Raw genomic sequence first — 19,786 nt, forward strand, 5'->3', positions numbered from 1 at the left:
GAGTTAACTTTAGCAAGCCTGTCACAAAAGACTCATTGGTCTTCACATATGTACTGTGACATGTCTTCTAATAATTATCATCCCGAGTGAACCTTAGGTTCAGACAAGTAACAGGGCAATGCTTTTACCCCATCTCACCATCTTCTAATTTATTACCACTGATAAATGTAACAAACTCCAGGGTGCAGAAAGTACTCAAAGAATTCTCCTCCCTACACAACTGAGCAGAAACAAAGTGGCTTCTTTAAAAGGTCGCTTCTTCTGCCCCCATGGGGCATAAAGTTCTCAATCCTATCACTGCTCTTTCCATATCCTTTTTTCTTCTCTTCCCTCTGCCGCCATGAAAAGTACACTTTCTATATTTTACCCCACCTTCCCCTTCATAATTTTGCTAATTTTAAACTTTTGGTAGTAATTACACAGCAAAAAACAACAAACCTCATAAAGGTTAATTTCTCAATTTCCTGAATAGATAACCTTGAAAATATAAATCTAAAGTCCCATTTAAAAACTTTATAAAATTTTAATGAATTAGGACCTGGGCTTAATATGAAAGATAATATACTATAATTGGATTTACTTTTCAAAGGCAAAGTAAGAAGCTCAAGAGCCCTCTTACTCCCAACCTGCTCCCCTACTCAAGTATTAGAATAGTCTGATATTTATAGAGGTGGAAAACAGAATAAAAATGGCCATTAACAACTCAGCTACATACAATAAACATGGTGAGCTCAACTTTTCAGTATGATCAAAACTTTCAATTAATTGGAAACAACAGATTTCCTAAATCTTCTGGAGGTCCTTTCTCCTCAAAGATACTTAGGAGGCAATAAACAAAGATAAATTTTAAATTTGCCTTAAATTCACAGGGTAACTACATAAGCCCTACTTTCTCCTTTCAAGTATATATTAAGAGAAAACATTGAGAAATACAAGCCATTACCTATTCAAAAGGGTGACTAAAATAACAGAACACAAAAGAGTTATGACTTAAATACCTAATTTTCTTTTCCCTCTCAGTCTATCCTTAATGTAATACACATATGGGCATCAAATAGATTTCATTTGATCAGATCACATGTGTCTGCTTTAATAGACACAAAGTATTATGTGAATTTGTTAAATAAACACTTTTAAGCATTAATATGTACCCTGTGTGGAAAATAATTATACCATAAAGCTGAAAGCAATAAATGACATCAGAGCAATTCAAACAAATACATTATTCAAGAGTAAAGATACTTGTATAAGCATACATTTCAGAGATGCTTAAAAGGTAATATTGTTCACGCAATAATAAAAAAAATAAAGAAAACTACCATATACTGAATGCATTATTACAACCATTGTTTTAGGTAGTCAGTACTGTCCAACTGTTTTTCTGCTTTCTTTAAAAAAAGATTTTAAATGTATGAGTGTTATGTCTACACATGCCTGGTACCCAAAGAGGTCAGAAGGTGTTAGATCCTCTGGAAATGAGTTAGGTATGGCTGTGAACCATGTGTGGGCTGGGAACCCATCCGGGGTCCTCTGTGAGAGCAACAACTATTCTTAATCATCCAATCCCAATATAAACAGTTCTCTGTGCCATCTGTCCAGCCCATGTTTCTGCCTGTTGCTGCAGTAGACACTGTCCAGAAGTACTTTCCTAAGACTGTATTGTTAACAAGAGTAGGGAGTCTTAGGAACCTGCATGTCCTTACTTTTATACTATGTACTCCCTGTAGTAATTATCAAGCTTGCGAGAATTTTCCCAAGAAGCAGAAACAACAGGCACACCTGTTGGCTTCCTGAACTGCTGACCAAGTCCTTCAATACATGAGGCTTTCTGACTCAACCCATGGCTTTTATGTACTGATTTATAAAATCATCTTTCTATTACCCTCAAAATGACTTATTTTCCTCCTGTCTCTGCTACCCTCCATGAAGGCCCCTCATGAGAGGCATGGACTACTTCTGATTTCTGGTTTTAACAATTACATTGCTGAATTTAATCCTTTGAAAATCATGCTTTTCACACATTGTCAGCTGGTTCAGTGCACAGATTCATTCTATTACCTTGGGCATGTTTTAGCCTAAATACTGAGTTCTGATAAAAAAAAAATACAACCAATGATAGTCTTAATTAATTAAAGGGCAATTCACAAAAACACATAATTGAAGTTAGGAAAGTGGATGGCTTTGAAGACCACAGAGATGCATAATTATTTTTCTATGCCCAACAGAACATCACTAAGGTTAAAATCATATAAACTGACTCTTCAAGAAGGTAAAGATGACAGCTATAACATCAACAAAAAAATAGGTCTTTGTAAAAAACATAAGCTTTTATACTGTAGAAGACAACAACAGGAAAATTAATTCATAGGGGAGAATATTTGTAGGTCATCTATTTGATCAATAACAAAATAGTTTAAAATGGGCAAAATGTATGAAGAGATTTATCTAAAGCTATAATGGTCAATAATCACATGAAAATATGTCCAGTATCACTGGTCACCAGAGAAGCACAGACAGCATCACAATGAGGCATGTCACGCCAAGGTCACATAGAAACATCATACAGCAGCCACACTAGTGAGGCTGCGATCTCTTGGTGATATCTTGTTTATATGGAAGGAAGAAACACGGAATGATATTGTCCCTTCAAGACAGTTTAGCAATGGCATGATTCAACAATTCCACTCCTATACATATATCCAAAAGAAACAACATATTTAAACCTTCGCTTCTAAACACTTGCCAGTAAAGATACAGGTATATAATTTTTTTTTCTTACACGATCTTTTAAAAAAAAATCACTTTAGCTGATGCAGAAAAATGCATTATCTATATAACAAACTTCGTTGACAATTCAATAAATGATCCAGACATTAATGCCTACATATGAAAAAGTACATAACCGCAGCAAAATTCCAAAAAATCAAATATCGCTGAGCTAATAGAATGTAGTTCGTATTACCACATGAATTTACAAAACATGTAAGATGAATTTAGTGTAGAATCTTAGCCCCATAAGGACAAAATACTATATAAGAACTACTTAATGACATAAGCATCTGCTGATGTATTTGATACATTCCCTAAATACTAAGATGTACATTACATTCCTAAGAGATCCCTGCTCCACCTCGGAAGCACCCAAGGCTGCAGGGAAGATGGATAACTTGAGTAAGCAACGCATCTTGACTTAATTTCTCAAAGACAGTCTGGTAATAAACTTCTTTGTGGAACACTCTTCTGTGCTCTCCAAATTATTATAGCACTGCCCTCAAATTTACACAGTAGTATATAGGATGAAACATCAGAGGCATTTGGGGGCAAAGAAGAAATGATTCGGTTTATTTTAAAAGTTCTACCTAATAAGGCTTACTTGCCCTAAACTATTTTTCAGTTACTAGAGCTACAGTCCATCCTCGTTAGTAAACAGACGCTACTGCTGGGACGGAGCCTGCATGCTCTCCAGAGCGAACCTCTGACTTTTTCTGAAGCAGCATGCATAGTATCCAGCACAGCAGAGCCTCGAGAGGACCTCCTCTTGTACTACCTACCAACTTTCCTAATCAGGCACCCTCAGTTTTCTCCCTGAAGGAAAAAAACTTGTTTAGAATAAATGCTATCACATCAGTAAAAAAAAAAAAAAAAGTATTAAGTATAGAGAGTATTTAATGGAAATAAAAGGTATGCATCTGAACTCACATATGCATGCATGTACGTGTTTAGTCACAGACACTCCTCCTCCTCCTCCTCCTCTACAAATACAGTTAAACAGCAAGCAGATGATCCTTTAACCTCATGGGGAGAGTGGAAAGAGGCCAGGGAAGAGAGGCTAATCTAAGAAGTTGAATATAAGCCATATTATAAAAAATATAGTGACCCCCTTTAAGCTACATACCTTTAGACTCAACATTTAGTGTTTTAGGCAAACACTTCAATACCTTTAGACTTCTTTGATACTGGGCTCTTGTTTAATATAAAATAGTATGTCAGTTGATCAATATCCATTTGGCTTAAATTCATAAGTCCACAATTTCCCTTAAGTGTTAGAACAAACAACTACAAAGCCTAAAAATTTATTGTTTCTTTTTTAGCTCAAAATGATATTTGCAGGTGCCAAAAGGCATTTTGAAACCACTCACCCTTACATCAGTAAAAATGAAAAAGGGGGATGAGGAGGAGGGAGAATCCCATGAGGCCTTATGTGTCAAGTTTTTGCCCAGAGCTAATTTTCATAGCTATGTTATAAAACCTGAAAATAGAGGTTTATAATGGAAATGCTGACAGACCCTTAGCTACAGTGGGCCGAATGGATATAATTAAAAGAAAAGCTTTCAGCTACACCTAATACAAATGAAAGACTGCCATTTTTATATTAACCTCAAATAACAGCAAGTGAAAACTAGAAATGTGATTCCATAAAGGAAATGTAAAATGCTAAAGCTGACCGATAAACCTACTTGACATTTAGAGTTTTAAACAGGTATTTGGTTAACATAACCAAGTCAGTATTTCCACAATGCTACTTAATCAGCAATAAAGAATGCTCTGGTGCGCCATCAGCTTCAGTTAGCAGAAAGTGGCATACGAAGTTATTATTTCTTAACAGCCTAGAGGAAGCTGCTTCTCCCCTTAATCAGTAATCCTAATTCTATAATTTTATCATAGTTATTAAATGGTTGCTTATTCAACATGCACACTGCACACAGTCACACATACCCTCACACTGCACATACTCTACACAACTGCACATACATTTATGCAAGGGCTGGAACCGTATTCCCATCTGAATTTGAAAACAGAGGAGATTGTTAAGGTAAAGTATTTCATCCTTTTCCTTGGCCAGGGATGCAGCCAAGAATAAATATCATCAATCTATGTAATCCCTCTTCTCTACCTGAATCAAAAGTCAAAGGATTTAGCATTGTTCTCAACTCTGAAGCAGGGAGAGCAGGTGATGCTTTAATTTTTAAAAACTATCCAAAATGTTTAGAGCTTTTCTGTAATTTTAGTAAACTGTGTAATTCAAGTAAGCTACAAAATAAATTTCAACAAAAATTATAGATTTTGGATTAAGAAATCAGGAACAAACCACGATGGTCTGATAACCATTTTAAAGTAAACAATTCTGTATTAATTCATGGGGACTTTCACCAAAAGATTCCAAAGGAAATGCTTGTCTATGCTACCAATATTTATCTTGAAAACGATAAAGTAAACATTTCCAAGTCACAGTCTTTTACATATGCTGTGATTAATTTTAATGTAGATGAGGCCAAATTACTACCCAAGATTCAGAAACTTACGAGTTACCAAATCTAACGTCAACAGCATTAAAAGACTTGCACACAGCTGCTCTGTCTGCTCACACTGACCTCAGAATCCCCTCAAAGCTCTATTCCTGACATCAATTTTGTAAGATTTTAAGTTCTTTATGGCATTTTTTCAGTCACAGTTGTGACTCAGTGGTTAAGAATGCTTCCCAGAGGAACCAGGATTGGTTCCCAGGATCCACATCAGAGAGCTCACAATTGCCTGTTAACTCCAGCCCAGGGGAGCTGATGCCCTCTTAGGCCTCCAGGACCTCTCTGGCCTCCACTGACACCTGCATTCATATGCACATACACATAAGATTTTTAAAAAGAAATTTTACAAAACAGTAAAAAATATACATATGAATACAAAATTAAATGTTACCAATACAGACATGTGTCTCTTTTTCACAGACTGCTCTGAAGAGTAAGCAGCACACACACGCACTGACACTCAGAGAGGCTCACAAACACACATCCTGCTCCAACAGCAAACCTCAAACTCAATCCAGAACCAGTTAGGAAAATTCAGTAACACAACTGTAAACTTGCTCCACCTTACATACAGTCCTCATTGTTGGCTGCACTTTTCCCCTGCACTTCTTACGTGTCTGAATTCCTAAACATGGACCCAGCGTGGGCCCCATGAACAGACCCACACTCTTAAGGTACTAAAAAGCAGTATTTTTATAATCTTTAGATTGGCTTTGATGCTAAGATGATTTACTAATTTAATTTTAAATAACAAAATTTTGTTTCAATCACAAAAATGACATTGAGGTGGTTGATATGACACCGATAAATCAGACAATTCTTTTGATAAATATTATTTACTCATTTCATTTCCCCATTCATTTTACTGATTCATATACTGAAAAAATACTAAAATTAGAAAACCAAAGCAGGAATGCCTCCAATAAGCAACTAGTCTTTATTCAGTAGCAAAACAGAAAAGACTCACTCAGATGTACCCAAACAATGATAGATAGTATCAGGTTGGTATACGATATGCAGATTTTACTCAGGAAAGTACTTGCCATTGCTAAACAATACAGGTGATGTCATTAGTTTGGCTATGTGAGTAAGGGAAGTGGGGGAGTTCAGCCTAAGGCAGCTAGTGTAGTGCAAGAACCAGTCTTGATTCTGAAATTTAATTGGATAAACACATCTATAATTGCATTTTCATCTATAAATAGAAATGGAAGAATTAATAAAGAAGACAATATTTGCAAATTGTAAATCTTTGAAAAATATAGAAATAAATCTACTTTTTTTTTTACTAATCCTGAATATTTCTTATATACATTTTAGTGTATTCCTTTCCCGGTTTCCGGCAAACATCCCTCCCCCCCCTCCCCTTCCTTACGGTGTTCCTCCCCACCCTCCCCCATTGCTGCCCCTCCCCCAACAGTCCTAGTTCACTGGGGTTCAGTAATAGGGACAGGGCTTCCCCTTCCACTGGTGCTCTTACTAGGATATTCATTGCTACCTGAGGTCAGAGTCCAGGGGTCAGTCCATGTATAGTCTTTAGGTAGTGGCTTAGTCCCTGGAAGCTCTGGTTGTTAGCATTGTTGTAATATATGGGGTCCTCGAGCCCCTTCAGCTCTTCAGTTCTTTCTGATTCCTTCAACAGGGGTCCTATTCTCAGTTCAGTGGTTTGCTGCTGGCATTCGCCTCTGTATTTGCTGTATTCTGGCTGTCTCTCAGGAGCGATCTACACTTCTGCACTTCTTCTTCATCCATCTTGTCTAATTGGGTGGCTGTATATATATGGGACACATGTGGGGTAGGCCTGAATGTAAGTTCTTCAGTCTCTGTTTTTAATCTTTACTCTCTCTTCCTGCCAAGGGTCTTTGTTTCTTTTAAAGAAGGAGTGAAGCATCTACATTTTGATCATCCGCCTGAGTTTCTGTTCTAGGCATCTAGGGTAATTCAGGCATTTGGGCTAATAGCCATTTATCAATGAGTGCATACCATGTATGTCTTTCTATGATTGGGTTAGCTCACTCAGGATGATATTTTTTCCAGTTCAACCATTTGCCTGTTAAATTTTATAAATTCGTTGTTTTTGATAGCTGAGTAATATTCCATTGTGTGATGTACCACATTTTCTGTATCCATTCCTCTGTTGAAGGGCATCTGGGTTCTTTCCAGCTTCTGGCTATATAAATAATTCTGCGATGAAAATAGTTGAGCACGTGTCTTTTTTATATGTTGGGGCATCTTTTTGGGTATATGCCCAAGGCAGCTGGATCCTCAGGCAGTTTAATGTCCAATTTTCTGAGGAACCTCCAGACTGATTTCCAGAATGGTTGTACCAGTCTGCAATCCCACCAACAATGGAGGAGTGTTCCTCTTTCTCCACATCCCCTCGCCAGCATTTGCTGTCACCTGAGTTTTGATCTTAGCCATTCCCTCACTGGTGGAGGTGAAATCTCAGGTTGTTTGATTACCAATAAATCTACTTTTTAAAAGGCTTTCTTTATTTTATTTTGTGTGTAAAAGTTTTGCCTGTACAGTGGTCTGCACACCTCTTGTGTACCAAGTGTCCATGTAAACCAGAAAGAGCATCTGATCACCTGGAACTGTAGTTAATACATGGTTGTGATGCTGTCATGAGGATGCTGAGAATGAATCCAGATCCTCTCAAGAACAAGTACTCTTAACTGCTAAGACACCTCTCCAGTCCATTCACTGTACTTTTATTATAGAATTATCAAAAAGTGTTTCATAAGGAGACTCAAACAAATGTTAGTGGATACATAGCAAATAAAGAAAAAAAATCATTTAAAAATTTTTGCTCCCTAAGTTTAGAACAGAAGCTGAAGGAACGGCCATTCAGAGCCTGCCCCACATGTGGCCCATACTTATACAGCCAACAAACTAGATAAGATGGATGAAGCAAAGAAGTGCAGGCTGACAGGAACCAGATATAGATCTCTCCTGAGAGACACAGCAAGAATACAACAAATACAGAGGCGAATGCCAGCAGCAAACCACTGAACTGAGAACGGGACCCCCATTGAAGGAATCAGAGAAAGGATTGAAAGAGCTGAAGGGGCTCGAGACCTCATATGAACAACAATGCCAAGCAACCAGAGCTTCCAGGGACTAAGCCACTACTCAAAGACTATACACGGAGTGACCCTGGGCTCCAACCTCACAGGTAGCAATGAATAGCCTAGTAAGAGCCCCAGTGGAAGGGAAAGCCCTTGGTCCTGCCAAGACTGAATCCCCAGTGAACGGGATTGTTGGGGGAGGGCAGTAATGGGGAGGGTGGGGGGGGAACACCCATATAGAAGGAGGGGGAGGAGTTAGGGGATGTTTGCCTGGAAACCGGAAAGGTAATAACAATTGAAATGTAAATAAGAAATACCCAATTTAATAAAGATGGAGAAAAAATACCCCAGGAATTAAAGAAAGAAAAAAAAATTTTTTGTTCCCTAAAAATTTTATCCCCAAGCTTCAAAGTAAGCTTTGTTTCTTTTCTTTGGAGTTTCCACTAAACTCAGTACTTTATTCTCTTAGAATTCAATTCCAAAGTTATTTATCACAGTGATCTAAAAGTGAAAATGAAGAAAGCTCAGTAATATCCATTCATATCTAAAACATAGCAACTCATTCTTAGAAATTAATTTGCAGGTATATTTCAAGTAAATAAATGCGTGCATATATAAAAATGTTAAACTGTGGTATGATAAAAATACAGCATGATAAATAATACAAAATTCATTATTAGGAACAGGGCAAATAAAGCTAGATACATCTGTATAATAAAACACTTGGTAGTTTTTAGAAGTAAGTAGGTAAGAATTCACATTCCAACATAAAAAGTTGCCCAGAAAATACTACTCAAAGGAAAAGGAGGTTTCTAAACACTACAGCCAACCACGTTAGATGTAGTGATAGCAGAGCATTGAGCGCTCAGGGACTCAGAACTAGAGCAGAGCTGCTCCCTCTGAGACAGCCTCGGGACTGGACTGCTGGGCTCTGCTGTGGGATCTACCAGGTGAACTGAGTCAGTTAGTAGCATGATGGGCTCCACCCCTAAATGCAAATGGCATCTTCCTAGTTGTGACAAATAAGAATATCTCCAGAGATTACCAAAAATCTCCTGAAGAACACACTCGTTCCTAGTTGAGAACCACTTACCTAGAGCATGAAGATTAGAGTTAGCACATTTTCCAAACTATATTCACAACAGAAAAATAATATTAACAATAAAAAGGAAAACTGCTAGAGTACAGGTTATAGATCTTTGCTACAAACTATGTAAAGCTAAGGCATGGTGACACACACTGTCATCCCAGCACTTGGAGCATAGGAGTTAGAAGAATGAAATCATGAATTCCACGCCAGTCTCAAGTATATCATGAGGGGTTGGGGATTTAGCTCAGTGGTAGAGCGCTTGCCTAGCAAGCGCAAGGCTCTGGGTTCAGGTCCTCAGCTTCGGAAAAAAAGAAAAAAAAAGTATATCATGAGTTTGAGGTCATGCCAGACTAGACTTTGTCTTAATCGCCCAAAATCAATCCCCCCCCCAAATAATCTACTCAAAATAAAATTACTTAGGTTTAAAAGGTACTTGGCTGTCTTCAACAGAAGAGCAGAAAAAGAAAAAGATTATGCTACTTTCTTTCTATGACTAACTCTTCTCAAGATGCAAAACTCTTCCCTCCCTCCCGATTCTGATGTTTTTCAGTCTTCCAAGGATGGCAGTTCCTAACTACCATAACAGTTCAAAATACTGCCCCACCTTCTTGTCTTTACATTATGAGAAAGAAATTTCTAGCTAAGCTAGAAAGCAAAGGTAAATGCTACCCACCATTTATTTAAAAAGTAAGTAAATAAAATGAAATTAGTCTGTTACATAATACAAAATCTGGTGATATATCCTGTGACCCCCCAAAATGTTTTTATTAAAAGACCCATAATTAAAGGGGTTTTTCTTATGAGATTGGTTATTAATTTACTTCTCTGTCTATTCACACATCAAAGCATTTGAGGATTTTTTTTTAACATTCTTGCTTGAATATTCTTGTAGAAGCAAGGAAATAACTACTGATGAAAACTTCTGGGTAAGCACATACATATGAAAACTAGTGAGCATTAAAAACATCTAAGTTAGGATAAAGAAGATTAAGGAAGATACAAACTGATACTGCATAAATGTTGAAATTCTGTAAATTAACCTTTTTAAGGTAATATTATGAAGGCAGCTTCTAGATTACCTGCAGACACAATCTCAAATAAAATCATCTATATTAATTATGTTTATTTATATGGGGTTACTCACATATGAGTGCAGTGCCTGAGATGTCCAGAAAACGGTATGAGATTTCTGGGGATGGGCTTACAGTGTCTCTCGCCCTCTGTTCAGGCTGTAAAACCCTATTTCCACATACAAGTTCTAGGTAACTTTCACCAACAGTGACTACACAATGGTGAAATTTAACTTAAGAACATACTTGAAAAGCAAAACTTACAAAATAACCTAAATGCAAATTATAACGATAGTTTTTATCATCATTAATTTGGGGTCAGAATGTTGGCATCAGGAACTGGCTATACAGTCAGGAACCAGCCTAAATGTTACAGGACACCCCGAATCCAGCGATGAAGGTGACGTGTTGTGTTAGAATGGGAGCTCGTCTGGACAGATCATATCAGGCCAGCACAGTTCCACCAGAAAAAAAATTTTTGGGGGGAGAGGGATAACAAAGGGGGTGGAGGCGATGAAGAAGAAAAGAGGAAAGAGGGAGAAAGTCTTTTATTTGGACTTAGATGTAACCGCACACGCAGTGCGCAGGTAAAGGTGGGCAGGTACACACTAGGAAAGTATGGCAATTGCCATGGCAAAAGAAACATGGTTCCTTTTGTAGCCTAGGGGTGACATCACTGTCATCGCTGGATTTGGAGGTGCCCTGTAACCTTAAGCCAGTTCCTGATTGTAAAGCCAGTTCCTGATTGTAAAGCCAGTTCCTGATGCCAACACTGAGTATACCTGTAAATTAACGTATCTGTACAATTTGAACAGACTTAAAAATATGTCTTTTATAAGTGATTTCTGTTAAAATAATATATTAATTTTAGAATGTACAAATTCAGAAGAAAATATTTGAGGCAGTGGAGATTACAAATAGTCTTTCAGCTACAACCTAAAGACACCATTTAAAAAAAAAAAAATTGTACAGCGTGAGAGGTGGAGAGATAGCCATAAAGGCAGGTAAAAGTCTTTATTGTGCAGACCTGAATTTGATCCCTAAGATTCAACAGTGGAAGGAGAGAAAGTTGTGCTGTGATCTCCTATATTTGCCACAAGATGTGTAAACCCATTCACAATCATGCATTATACGAACACACACACATGTATACACACACACGTACACACACACGATAATAAAAAAATATTAAATTAAAATAAAATAGTACACAATAGCCCATATCTCTCCATGGGAACAAAATTCCATAGACTTCTATAAAAGCCACATCAAATTTGAACTGATGGTCTTGCTCAGACTAACTTGACTAAGGGAGGTCTAAACGCAGAGTTCCAGAATTGCACCAGCCTGCTCTCAGTTCACTTTGGATGCCCTGTCTGCACAAAAACTTTCTATTGCTTGAAAACCTAATGATTTATACAAATGCAGTAGTAAAACAAACTCTTCTACACTCGGACTATGAAAGTCTGTCAAAAGCGAAGCTTCTCACCACGTTGTTGGAAAACATACCTGATTCTGGCCAGGACAGCTTGCAGAAAGCTCAGCACGGTCCTAAGTTCAGATTCCCGACAGGCTCGCAGTAACATGCTGAATCCATCATTGAGAAGATGCTCGTGAGAAGGATACAAGCAGGAGCTGGTCTCAAACACTTCTTGAACACCATCAATATAGATGGAAAGCTGTGTCCACAGATCATGTCTCTGTACCATTTCATCATGCTTAGACACCAAGAACTCCTTTGCTTTCTCTTGGAACTCACAGGACAGCTTCTCGGCCCAAACACCAATGTCCAGGTTTTTCTGAGCATACATCAGGAGAAATGCCATCTGACCCTTCCAAACAAGGGTGCCATGAGAGGACATGGAGGCGGGCCTGAGGAAACGAAGGAGGTCTAAGACATGGCTTGCTACATCTTCTATCTCTGCGACAGCTGCTAACAGTAGAAAAAGACAGAAAAAGTTCTGTAGGCCAACTTCAGTTAGTTCTTCCATTCTTCTTTGATGAAACTTAGAATATATTCTACAAAACATGAAAATTAGTAAGATTATTTCATTAAAATCTATCATTTAAAAATATTTTCCTCCAATATTCATGACACAGTATTATAGTTTCAGCAAATTCTTTTTGCATAGTGTATGCATGTGTACATGCATGTGAGCACACGTACAGAAAGTGCTTCTGTGCACAGACACATAGATGCCTAAGGCTGGCATCAGGATCTTCCTCAGTTGCATCCCACTTTTGAGATAGTACTTCTCACTGAACATAGAGTTTATCTTTTCAGGTAGTCTAGTTAGTTAGCTTGCTCCAAGGATCTACTACACGGACCTCTCGGGCTAAGATTATGTCAGTCTCTGCATCTACCCAGAGTTTACGCAGATGACAGATTCTAATTCCTATCCTTTATCCACCGAACCATTTCCCCAGGTCAAATTATGTTAACTCTTCACTCTTTGATGTTGCCCGTCACTATTTCTACTTTCTACTGCCCACTGACATGGTAAACCATTACGGTTGAATCATGGGATTCAAGAGCTTTTTCTATGGCACTTAGCTTTTCCCTTAGAATTTCCATCATTTTCCTTACTTCTTGACAGTAAGACAGAATATATGTCATAGCTTGGATCTCAAAATGTCCACAAATATCTGAGATCTGTCCTATAGTGCAGTGCAAGGAGGTAGAGGCATTTCTAGAAGAGAGGCCAAGTGACATTAGGGCACTTACCGAGACACCAACCTCCTGTCACTTATTTCTGTTCCCTAACAGCAAGGTAGGTGGGTTTTGCTCTGTCATGTGTTCTCAAAAGGATATGATGCCTCAACCAAACCAACAGATTTAATGGATCATGGACTGAAACTCTAAAACCAACAGCCAAAACGAGCCATTCCTATTTAAAAATGAATTACCTCATGCATTTGTCACAGCATCAGAAAACTCTTTAAGTACAATTCCAAGTGTTCTTACAGTAATTTTAACTAAACAATTTTTCATAACTTTTCTCCAATATTTTCCTATCTACCCTTCTGAAAAACTGGGTTTTATTTTGCACTTTTAGACAATTTGGGGAGGTAGGTAATTTTTACCTAGTTGTAAAGAAAAAGTATATACGCTCAAATATCTAAGCCAATCATTAAGAAATTTAATCACTCATCAAAGTCTAACAGCTTTGTACCTACGAGCTCACGTGTATTTCTCTCAAAAGTCAGGGACTTAGGATTGGAAGCGATTCTTCTTGACTTCTTATTCATAGATTGCTAAGTTTTGTAGTTTCTATACTTGGTTGTTCGAACATAAATAATTAAAGCATACAAGAAGTTGAATGTTCATGTACAATGAAACTATGTAGTAATTAATACGCTCCACAAAGTAAAGACCTGTTTAATTCTTTCTTCCCCTATTATCATCACTACAGTGGTTAATATATAGTATTTATTGGCTTACCAATGTTATCAGGTTCGTTACAATAATTTCCTTAATTAATGGAGTTGTGTTTGTCATAGAAGTATTTATGGTTGAGAAGTCTTTCATTCAGTCTAGCTGGGTCTGAACTCTGTGTAGCTAAGGACAGTCTTGAAATAGCAATTCTCCTGGCTTACTTCCCAACTCTTAATAAACTGAAGCAAAGGATTATATAATATTACAATTAATTGTAGCCAAAACTGTTCCTAATACTCTGGTATTTAATGCACAGAATTACAATTTTCAGTGATAATTAGATGAATAAGAAACTGAAACTTTAATTTATATTGGCAAGACAAAAAAATTTGGCATCCTAGATTAAGGAATACATTTTAGATGTGCAAAGACTCCAATCATAAGTTAACTTAAAAGTATAAATAGTTACACTTCGAAATGTCCTGGTGAATACTCATGACAAAAAAGATACTATACAGCACCTACCTTCCTTTAACTTGTTTCCAAGGATGAGAGCCACTGTTTTTCATTGCTTTCTTAACAACTTTTGCCAAAATGCAAAGAAAAATGATGTAACTGCTGCTGGACTTATACAGGTCAGGGTCTTGTTTATCACAATAGCAGTTCTTCACCAGTGTAAGCATCGACAGTGGTGACTTGATAATATTAGTAAGGCCTTTCAAAGGAAGCCAAGAAATACTGAAGGAGCTATTCTAAATAAAAAATAAACAAACAAAAAAGCATAACAAAGCTCTTATAAGCACAAGTTTCTTAATAAATAAAATGAAAGCTACAAATACTAATTAATTAGCTCATAAAAGTTTGACCCAAGGTAATTAAATATATTTTATTAAATTGCAATTATCACATTTACCCCAGAATTTTTTTTAATTACATAAAAACAGAGAACAGGAAGTGGGGGAGGTCTTTAAATTTTCTATTTCCCCAAAATGTGTTTTTACCAGGTGATTTGTCCAATGAAACCATGTCCCTTAAAACCTATTTTTTCCATGTTTCTCATTGTTTTTGCTATGCAATTTTAATGTTTGGATAATGGGCACTTAATATAGATCTTAATTATATAGAACAATGGATTTCACTATGACACTTTCATATGTATACTGGTTACTTTTCTATCACTGTGAAAAACATTAGACAACTTGTGGAAGGGAAGTCTTACTTGGCTTATGGTTCTAGACAGGATCTACCATGGCAGAGATGTGTGACGGATGGCTGGAGCTGCTGCGCACTAACAGCTTGAACCACAGACAGGAGTTAGAGGAACTGAGAATGGTTTGAAATCTCGAAACATATCCCTAGTAACAAACTTCCTCCAGCAAGACCATGCCTTCTAACCCTATCCAAACAGCCACCAACTGGGAAACTAGTACTTCAATGGCTGAGACTATGGAAGATATGTCTCATTTAAACCGCCATATGGTTGGTCTAATGACGTACTCAGTTCCCCTTACTGTTCATTCTGACTCATGAACATTGCTTGCCTTCACCTCAAGTGCTGGGATTAAAGGCATTTGTCATCATGCCAGGCCTTGATCCCTTGTTTTAGATAAACTTAGATTCCAGTTATGATAGAACATATGAGACATTTGTCTAAGTCTAGCTTATTCCATTTACCATAATGGTACTTCCGAATTATAAAAATATTGGTCCTTATGGTTAAATAAACTTCATGGTGTATAAACATCAAATTTCTTCATCCAGCTTTTATCATATAAGTCATTTTTCATAAAAGATATATATATATATATGATTATTCTTGCACCTTCTCAATCGTTTATTTATTTTTCCCTTTTCAACTTGCTTTGCTTGATTTGGCTTTCTATTCAAGAAGTTTTTAAATGTCTTTGTGTTAGAGCAATTTTAAATTTTTTCTCTATCTTGTCGCGCTCCCAAATAAATAAGGAGACTATAAGATTATTTAATAAGTTTTTTATATCACAATACTTGAGTAGTTATTAATCTATTTTAATCCTCTGACCTAATATGGCTACCTCCCAGCCAGATATCTGAAATACTTGCACTTTAGTACTGGTCAGGCTCTCTCTGCTCAAGGTGTGTTCCCATAGTGTCTTCTGGACTTGGCTGAATGTTCTCTTCCCTACCCATCCCCACCTCAGTCTCTCTGTCCCCTCCCTGTCTCCTCTCCTGCTAGGATGGAAGTCCAATCCTATTCTCTGATCAGCTTTTATTGATAAATCAGAGAATAAATATGGAGCAATGTTTATATAACTTGAGTGATAGATTCTTAGATTAAGCACTACAATGCCATGTCCAGATTGCAACCAGATATTGGGGGCAGAGAAATGACCATTTGAATAATGCCAAAAATAATCTTTACTCAGTGTACAATAACATTATGCCTACATCTTTGTTTATTTTTGACCTGGTGAGCACTTTGCTGGTGCAAGTACCTTCAAGTGCCATTAGTATCCTCCTGTGTACCAGGTCCAATGAAGATGACATAGCTCCCCTGTAGACTACTTTTGCCAGCATGCTTATCTTTATAGCATGCTTGAATGACCTGAATTTCATCAGCATTTCGGATGGACATAGATTAAAAAATGAGCTTCTGTCTCAGGTTTTTGCAAAATGGGAAAGACATCTTTCCCCAAATGTGAAGAGGGGCAGTAGAATGCTTTTACGTTCTTGCTTTGGTATGGTCAAAGAAAATGAACTTCATTTGGCAGCTGCCACTACTCTAGCAATGGCCACAAAAGGAAAGAATCCATTCATTATGGCCATTCATAGCTGATTCCCTAACTTGAGTATTGCAAACAGTGCTACAGTGAATATGCATGTACAAATGTCAACCAAGTATAGACATTATTTTCTCTTTTTAATATAAGGTTGTTAGTTGTACATATTTGTACTCCTCTAAAGTCACTTAATATTCTTTTTATTTCATTGATTTTATTCTTTGACCATTTCAGACACATATACAGTGCATTCTGGTTTAATCTCACATCTTCACTTAACATCCTTTGGTAGCTATCATATCAGTAACGACAGCCTGACCATATTAAAGGTTTTGGCTGGAAGTTATCACTAGTAGTACTGAGCAGCTCCTACTGCATTTCATAAAAAGATACACACTTTCTGTGATGTGAAGGTTGATCAGACTGCTGGCCAATCTGCCGACATCAGTGATTCCCAACAGCTTCTTCTGATTGGTATTAGCAAACACTAATAGTCTTTGCATGGTGGTGATTTTATAAAATTCAAGCACTTCCTAATAAATCAGTTTATTAGAATTTAGTTTACTCCATGCTTTCATCCATTTCCTTTCTTATGTTTGAATTTTAATTCTCCAGACAATGGAATTACTTAAAGATGATGACATTCTGTTAACTATTTCCCAAATCTTCTGTGACAGAATAACTAACCTTAGACATACCCATTCAAAAGAGACACCAAATGCCAATTCATATGCCAGTTTTCTACAGACAATGTTTAAGATAAAAATCACTTGCAAGCTACATCCTACTACAAACAAAAATTAGCGGGGCTGGGGATTTAGCTCAGTGGTAGAGCGCTTACCTAGGAAGCGCAAGGCCCTGGGTTCGGTCCCCAGCCCCGAAAAAAAAAAAATTAGCATCTAAAAATTCGTATTTCTCAAAATTAATCATAAAATGTCCCTCATTGTTATAAATTTCAAATTTTTGGAGCAAATCCATATTCTGTTTACTTACCAGGTTCTTACAATAATACTCCCATAAAATGGTGACAACTGAAAGGTTTGGCTCCCAAAAATCACAAAGTGTCAAACAACAATGAAGATGCATTCGTAACTGCTCTTCTAGTATACCATCCTAAAAAATAAAACTGAAGTCATAAAGCAGTAGAAGGTTCTGGTAGAATTTGATAATGTACTCAACAACCTACTTCTAGAAAGATGAAGAATATGTATCATCAAATCGTGGCCTTCACAACCTTCAGAATACTAGACATAAAACAAAACTCATTTGAAGACCACTAGCACAGAATGGAAAGTTTACAATTCAGTTACTTAAAAACAAACATAGAACAGATGTCTGAAAACAGATATTAGAAATCCAAAGAACAAAAAAAGAAAGAAGAAAGAAGAAAGAAAGAAAGAAAGAAAGAAAGAAAGAAAGAAAGAAAGAAAGAGAGAAAGAAAGAAAGGCAGACAGACAACTAAAGAAATGTGAAATGATATAATTAAAATGTACAAAAACTCATCTTAAGAATTTAGGCAAATTCTTTTCAAAGAATTTTATTTGCTCTTTAGAAAACCACAGGTTGGTGCTAGGAAGTAGTAGAGTTACAAAGTGTTACCTAACATTCAGGAGGGTCTAGTCCCACTAGCAAAGAAAAGGTATTATTAGAAGACTGAGAGATGGGGAGGTATGGACACTTGCTGCTTTGATCCCAGGACCACAGACTAAAAGGAAAGAACAGACTCCTGCAAGCCAACCTCTCATTTCTATTACACAGTCCATGGTCCATGTGTATCTATGCACATGACATCAACATAAAAAAGTAACAATATTTAAAGATAAGATCCCCAAAAGGACTCTAGAAATCTCCAAGTCCGAGATAAGAAAACAACTCCGAAGATGAATTTGAAAAAGAAGCAGAGGAAGATATCAACTAAGAAAAATTCATAGATTTCAGCTTTTACAAAATGGGTTGTGGCAAAGAATAGTGAGAAGTTAATGAGGGAAATGCATAGGGCATCCACAAGCAGGTGCTCAGTACACAATAAAACACACAGGTCTAGAACTTGGGAGAAGTCACAGTTGTTAGTATAAACCTGGGTGTTAATAGTTCTTAGAGCTATGAGGCTAGATACCAATAAGTTAAGGAAAGAACACACATAAACATGAGGAATAAATAAAAAGTAGAGTTTTTTGGAATTCTAACATTTAGTTACTGAGTAAAGGAATGTGGATGAATATACAAAACAAATGACCAATGAAGTGGGAAGAAAATTAGTTATCATGAAAACCAAAACAAATATTTCAAATACATCCAATGATGACAAGGGTTGAATGTCATTGACAAGTTGGGGAAAAATAAGGACTCTTAGACTCAACAATATACAAGTAAGTGATGCCTATGACAAGAGTACTTTCAACATGTCAAAAACTCAATTATGGGTAGCTGAGAAGATAAAAGGGGATGAATAATATATTTTAATGGAGATATATAAAGGAAGTCCCTCAACGAGAAGTGTTTATGGAAAGAAATTAGTTTCTGGTAGAAACAAGAACACTTTCTCTACAAAAGGAAAGTGTTCCAAGAAGTTGGAAGATATACATTTGCAAAGATAGAGAAGTTCTCATTTGCCACGTAGATGTTCTCAATAAAGTGCCAACCAACTTTAGTGGGCTAAATGTGCTACAGAAGTGTTCTAAATTAAGTTATTAGGATATATTGTCTTTGTTCTGGTTTCCTCTTTTGTTTTGCAAAATGTCTACAGTGGACTGCTACTTAACACTTATGTTCAAGAATGTACAGGTGGAACAAGTAAGAAGGAATGATGAATTTCCTCCAGCAATATCCACCTGTGGACAAGAATAGAGTAGAAGATAAATGGGACTTTTCAGATTTAAACAGGGAAGAGTTTAGGAATTAAAGATTTTCTACGGTAATGACTGTATTTATTGTATAGTTTACATTGTTTAAGAAAGAAAGTCAGGAAGTGGAAGAAGACAGAAGTATGGAAGAAGACAGAAATATAAAAAGACCAAGTAAACAATGATGACCAAAAACGAGTCACTGCAAAGGAGTGAGTTAAGTATGTCCATCATAATTAAAGCATCTACAAGTTCTCTCAGGCCAAGAATATTATCTTCAGG

The 19,786-nt window shown here is 36.8% G+C and overlaps 1 protein-coding gene across 1 annotated transcript in view; it reads right to left on the reverse strand.

Moving 5' to 3' along the window:
- Positions 1-19,786, reverse strand: part of LOC116902795 (protein MMS22-like) — a 112,448-nt gene that overhangs the window by 59,675 nt on the left and 32,987 nt on the right. The window contains exons 11-13 of the mRNA XM_032905135.1: positions 17,654-17,773; positions 14,430-14,656; positions 12,038-12,547 (exon numbers count right to left, since the gene is read on the reverse strand). Coding sequence (XP_032761026.1) covers positions 12,038-12,547; positions 14,430-14,656; positions 17,654-17,773 — 857 coding nt within the window. The remainder of the gene's footprint in view (positions 1-12,037; positions 12,548-14,429; positions 14,657-17,653; positions 17,774-19,786) is intronic.

This window comes from Rattus rattus, chromosome 1, assembly GCF_011064425.1.
Source record: "Rattus rattus isolate New Zealand chromosome 1, Rrattus_CSIRO_v1, whole genome shotgun sequence".
In the NCBI taxonomy this organism is placed as follows: Eukaryota; Metazoa; Chordata; class Mammalia; order Rodentia; family Muridae; genus Rattus; species Rattus rattus.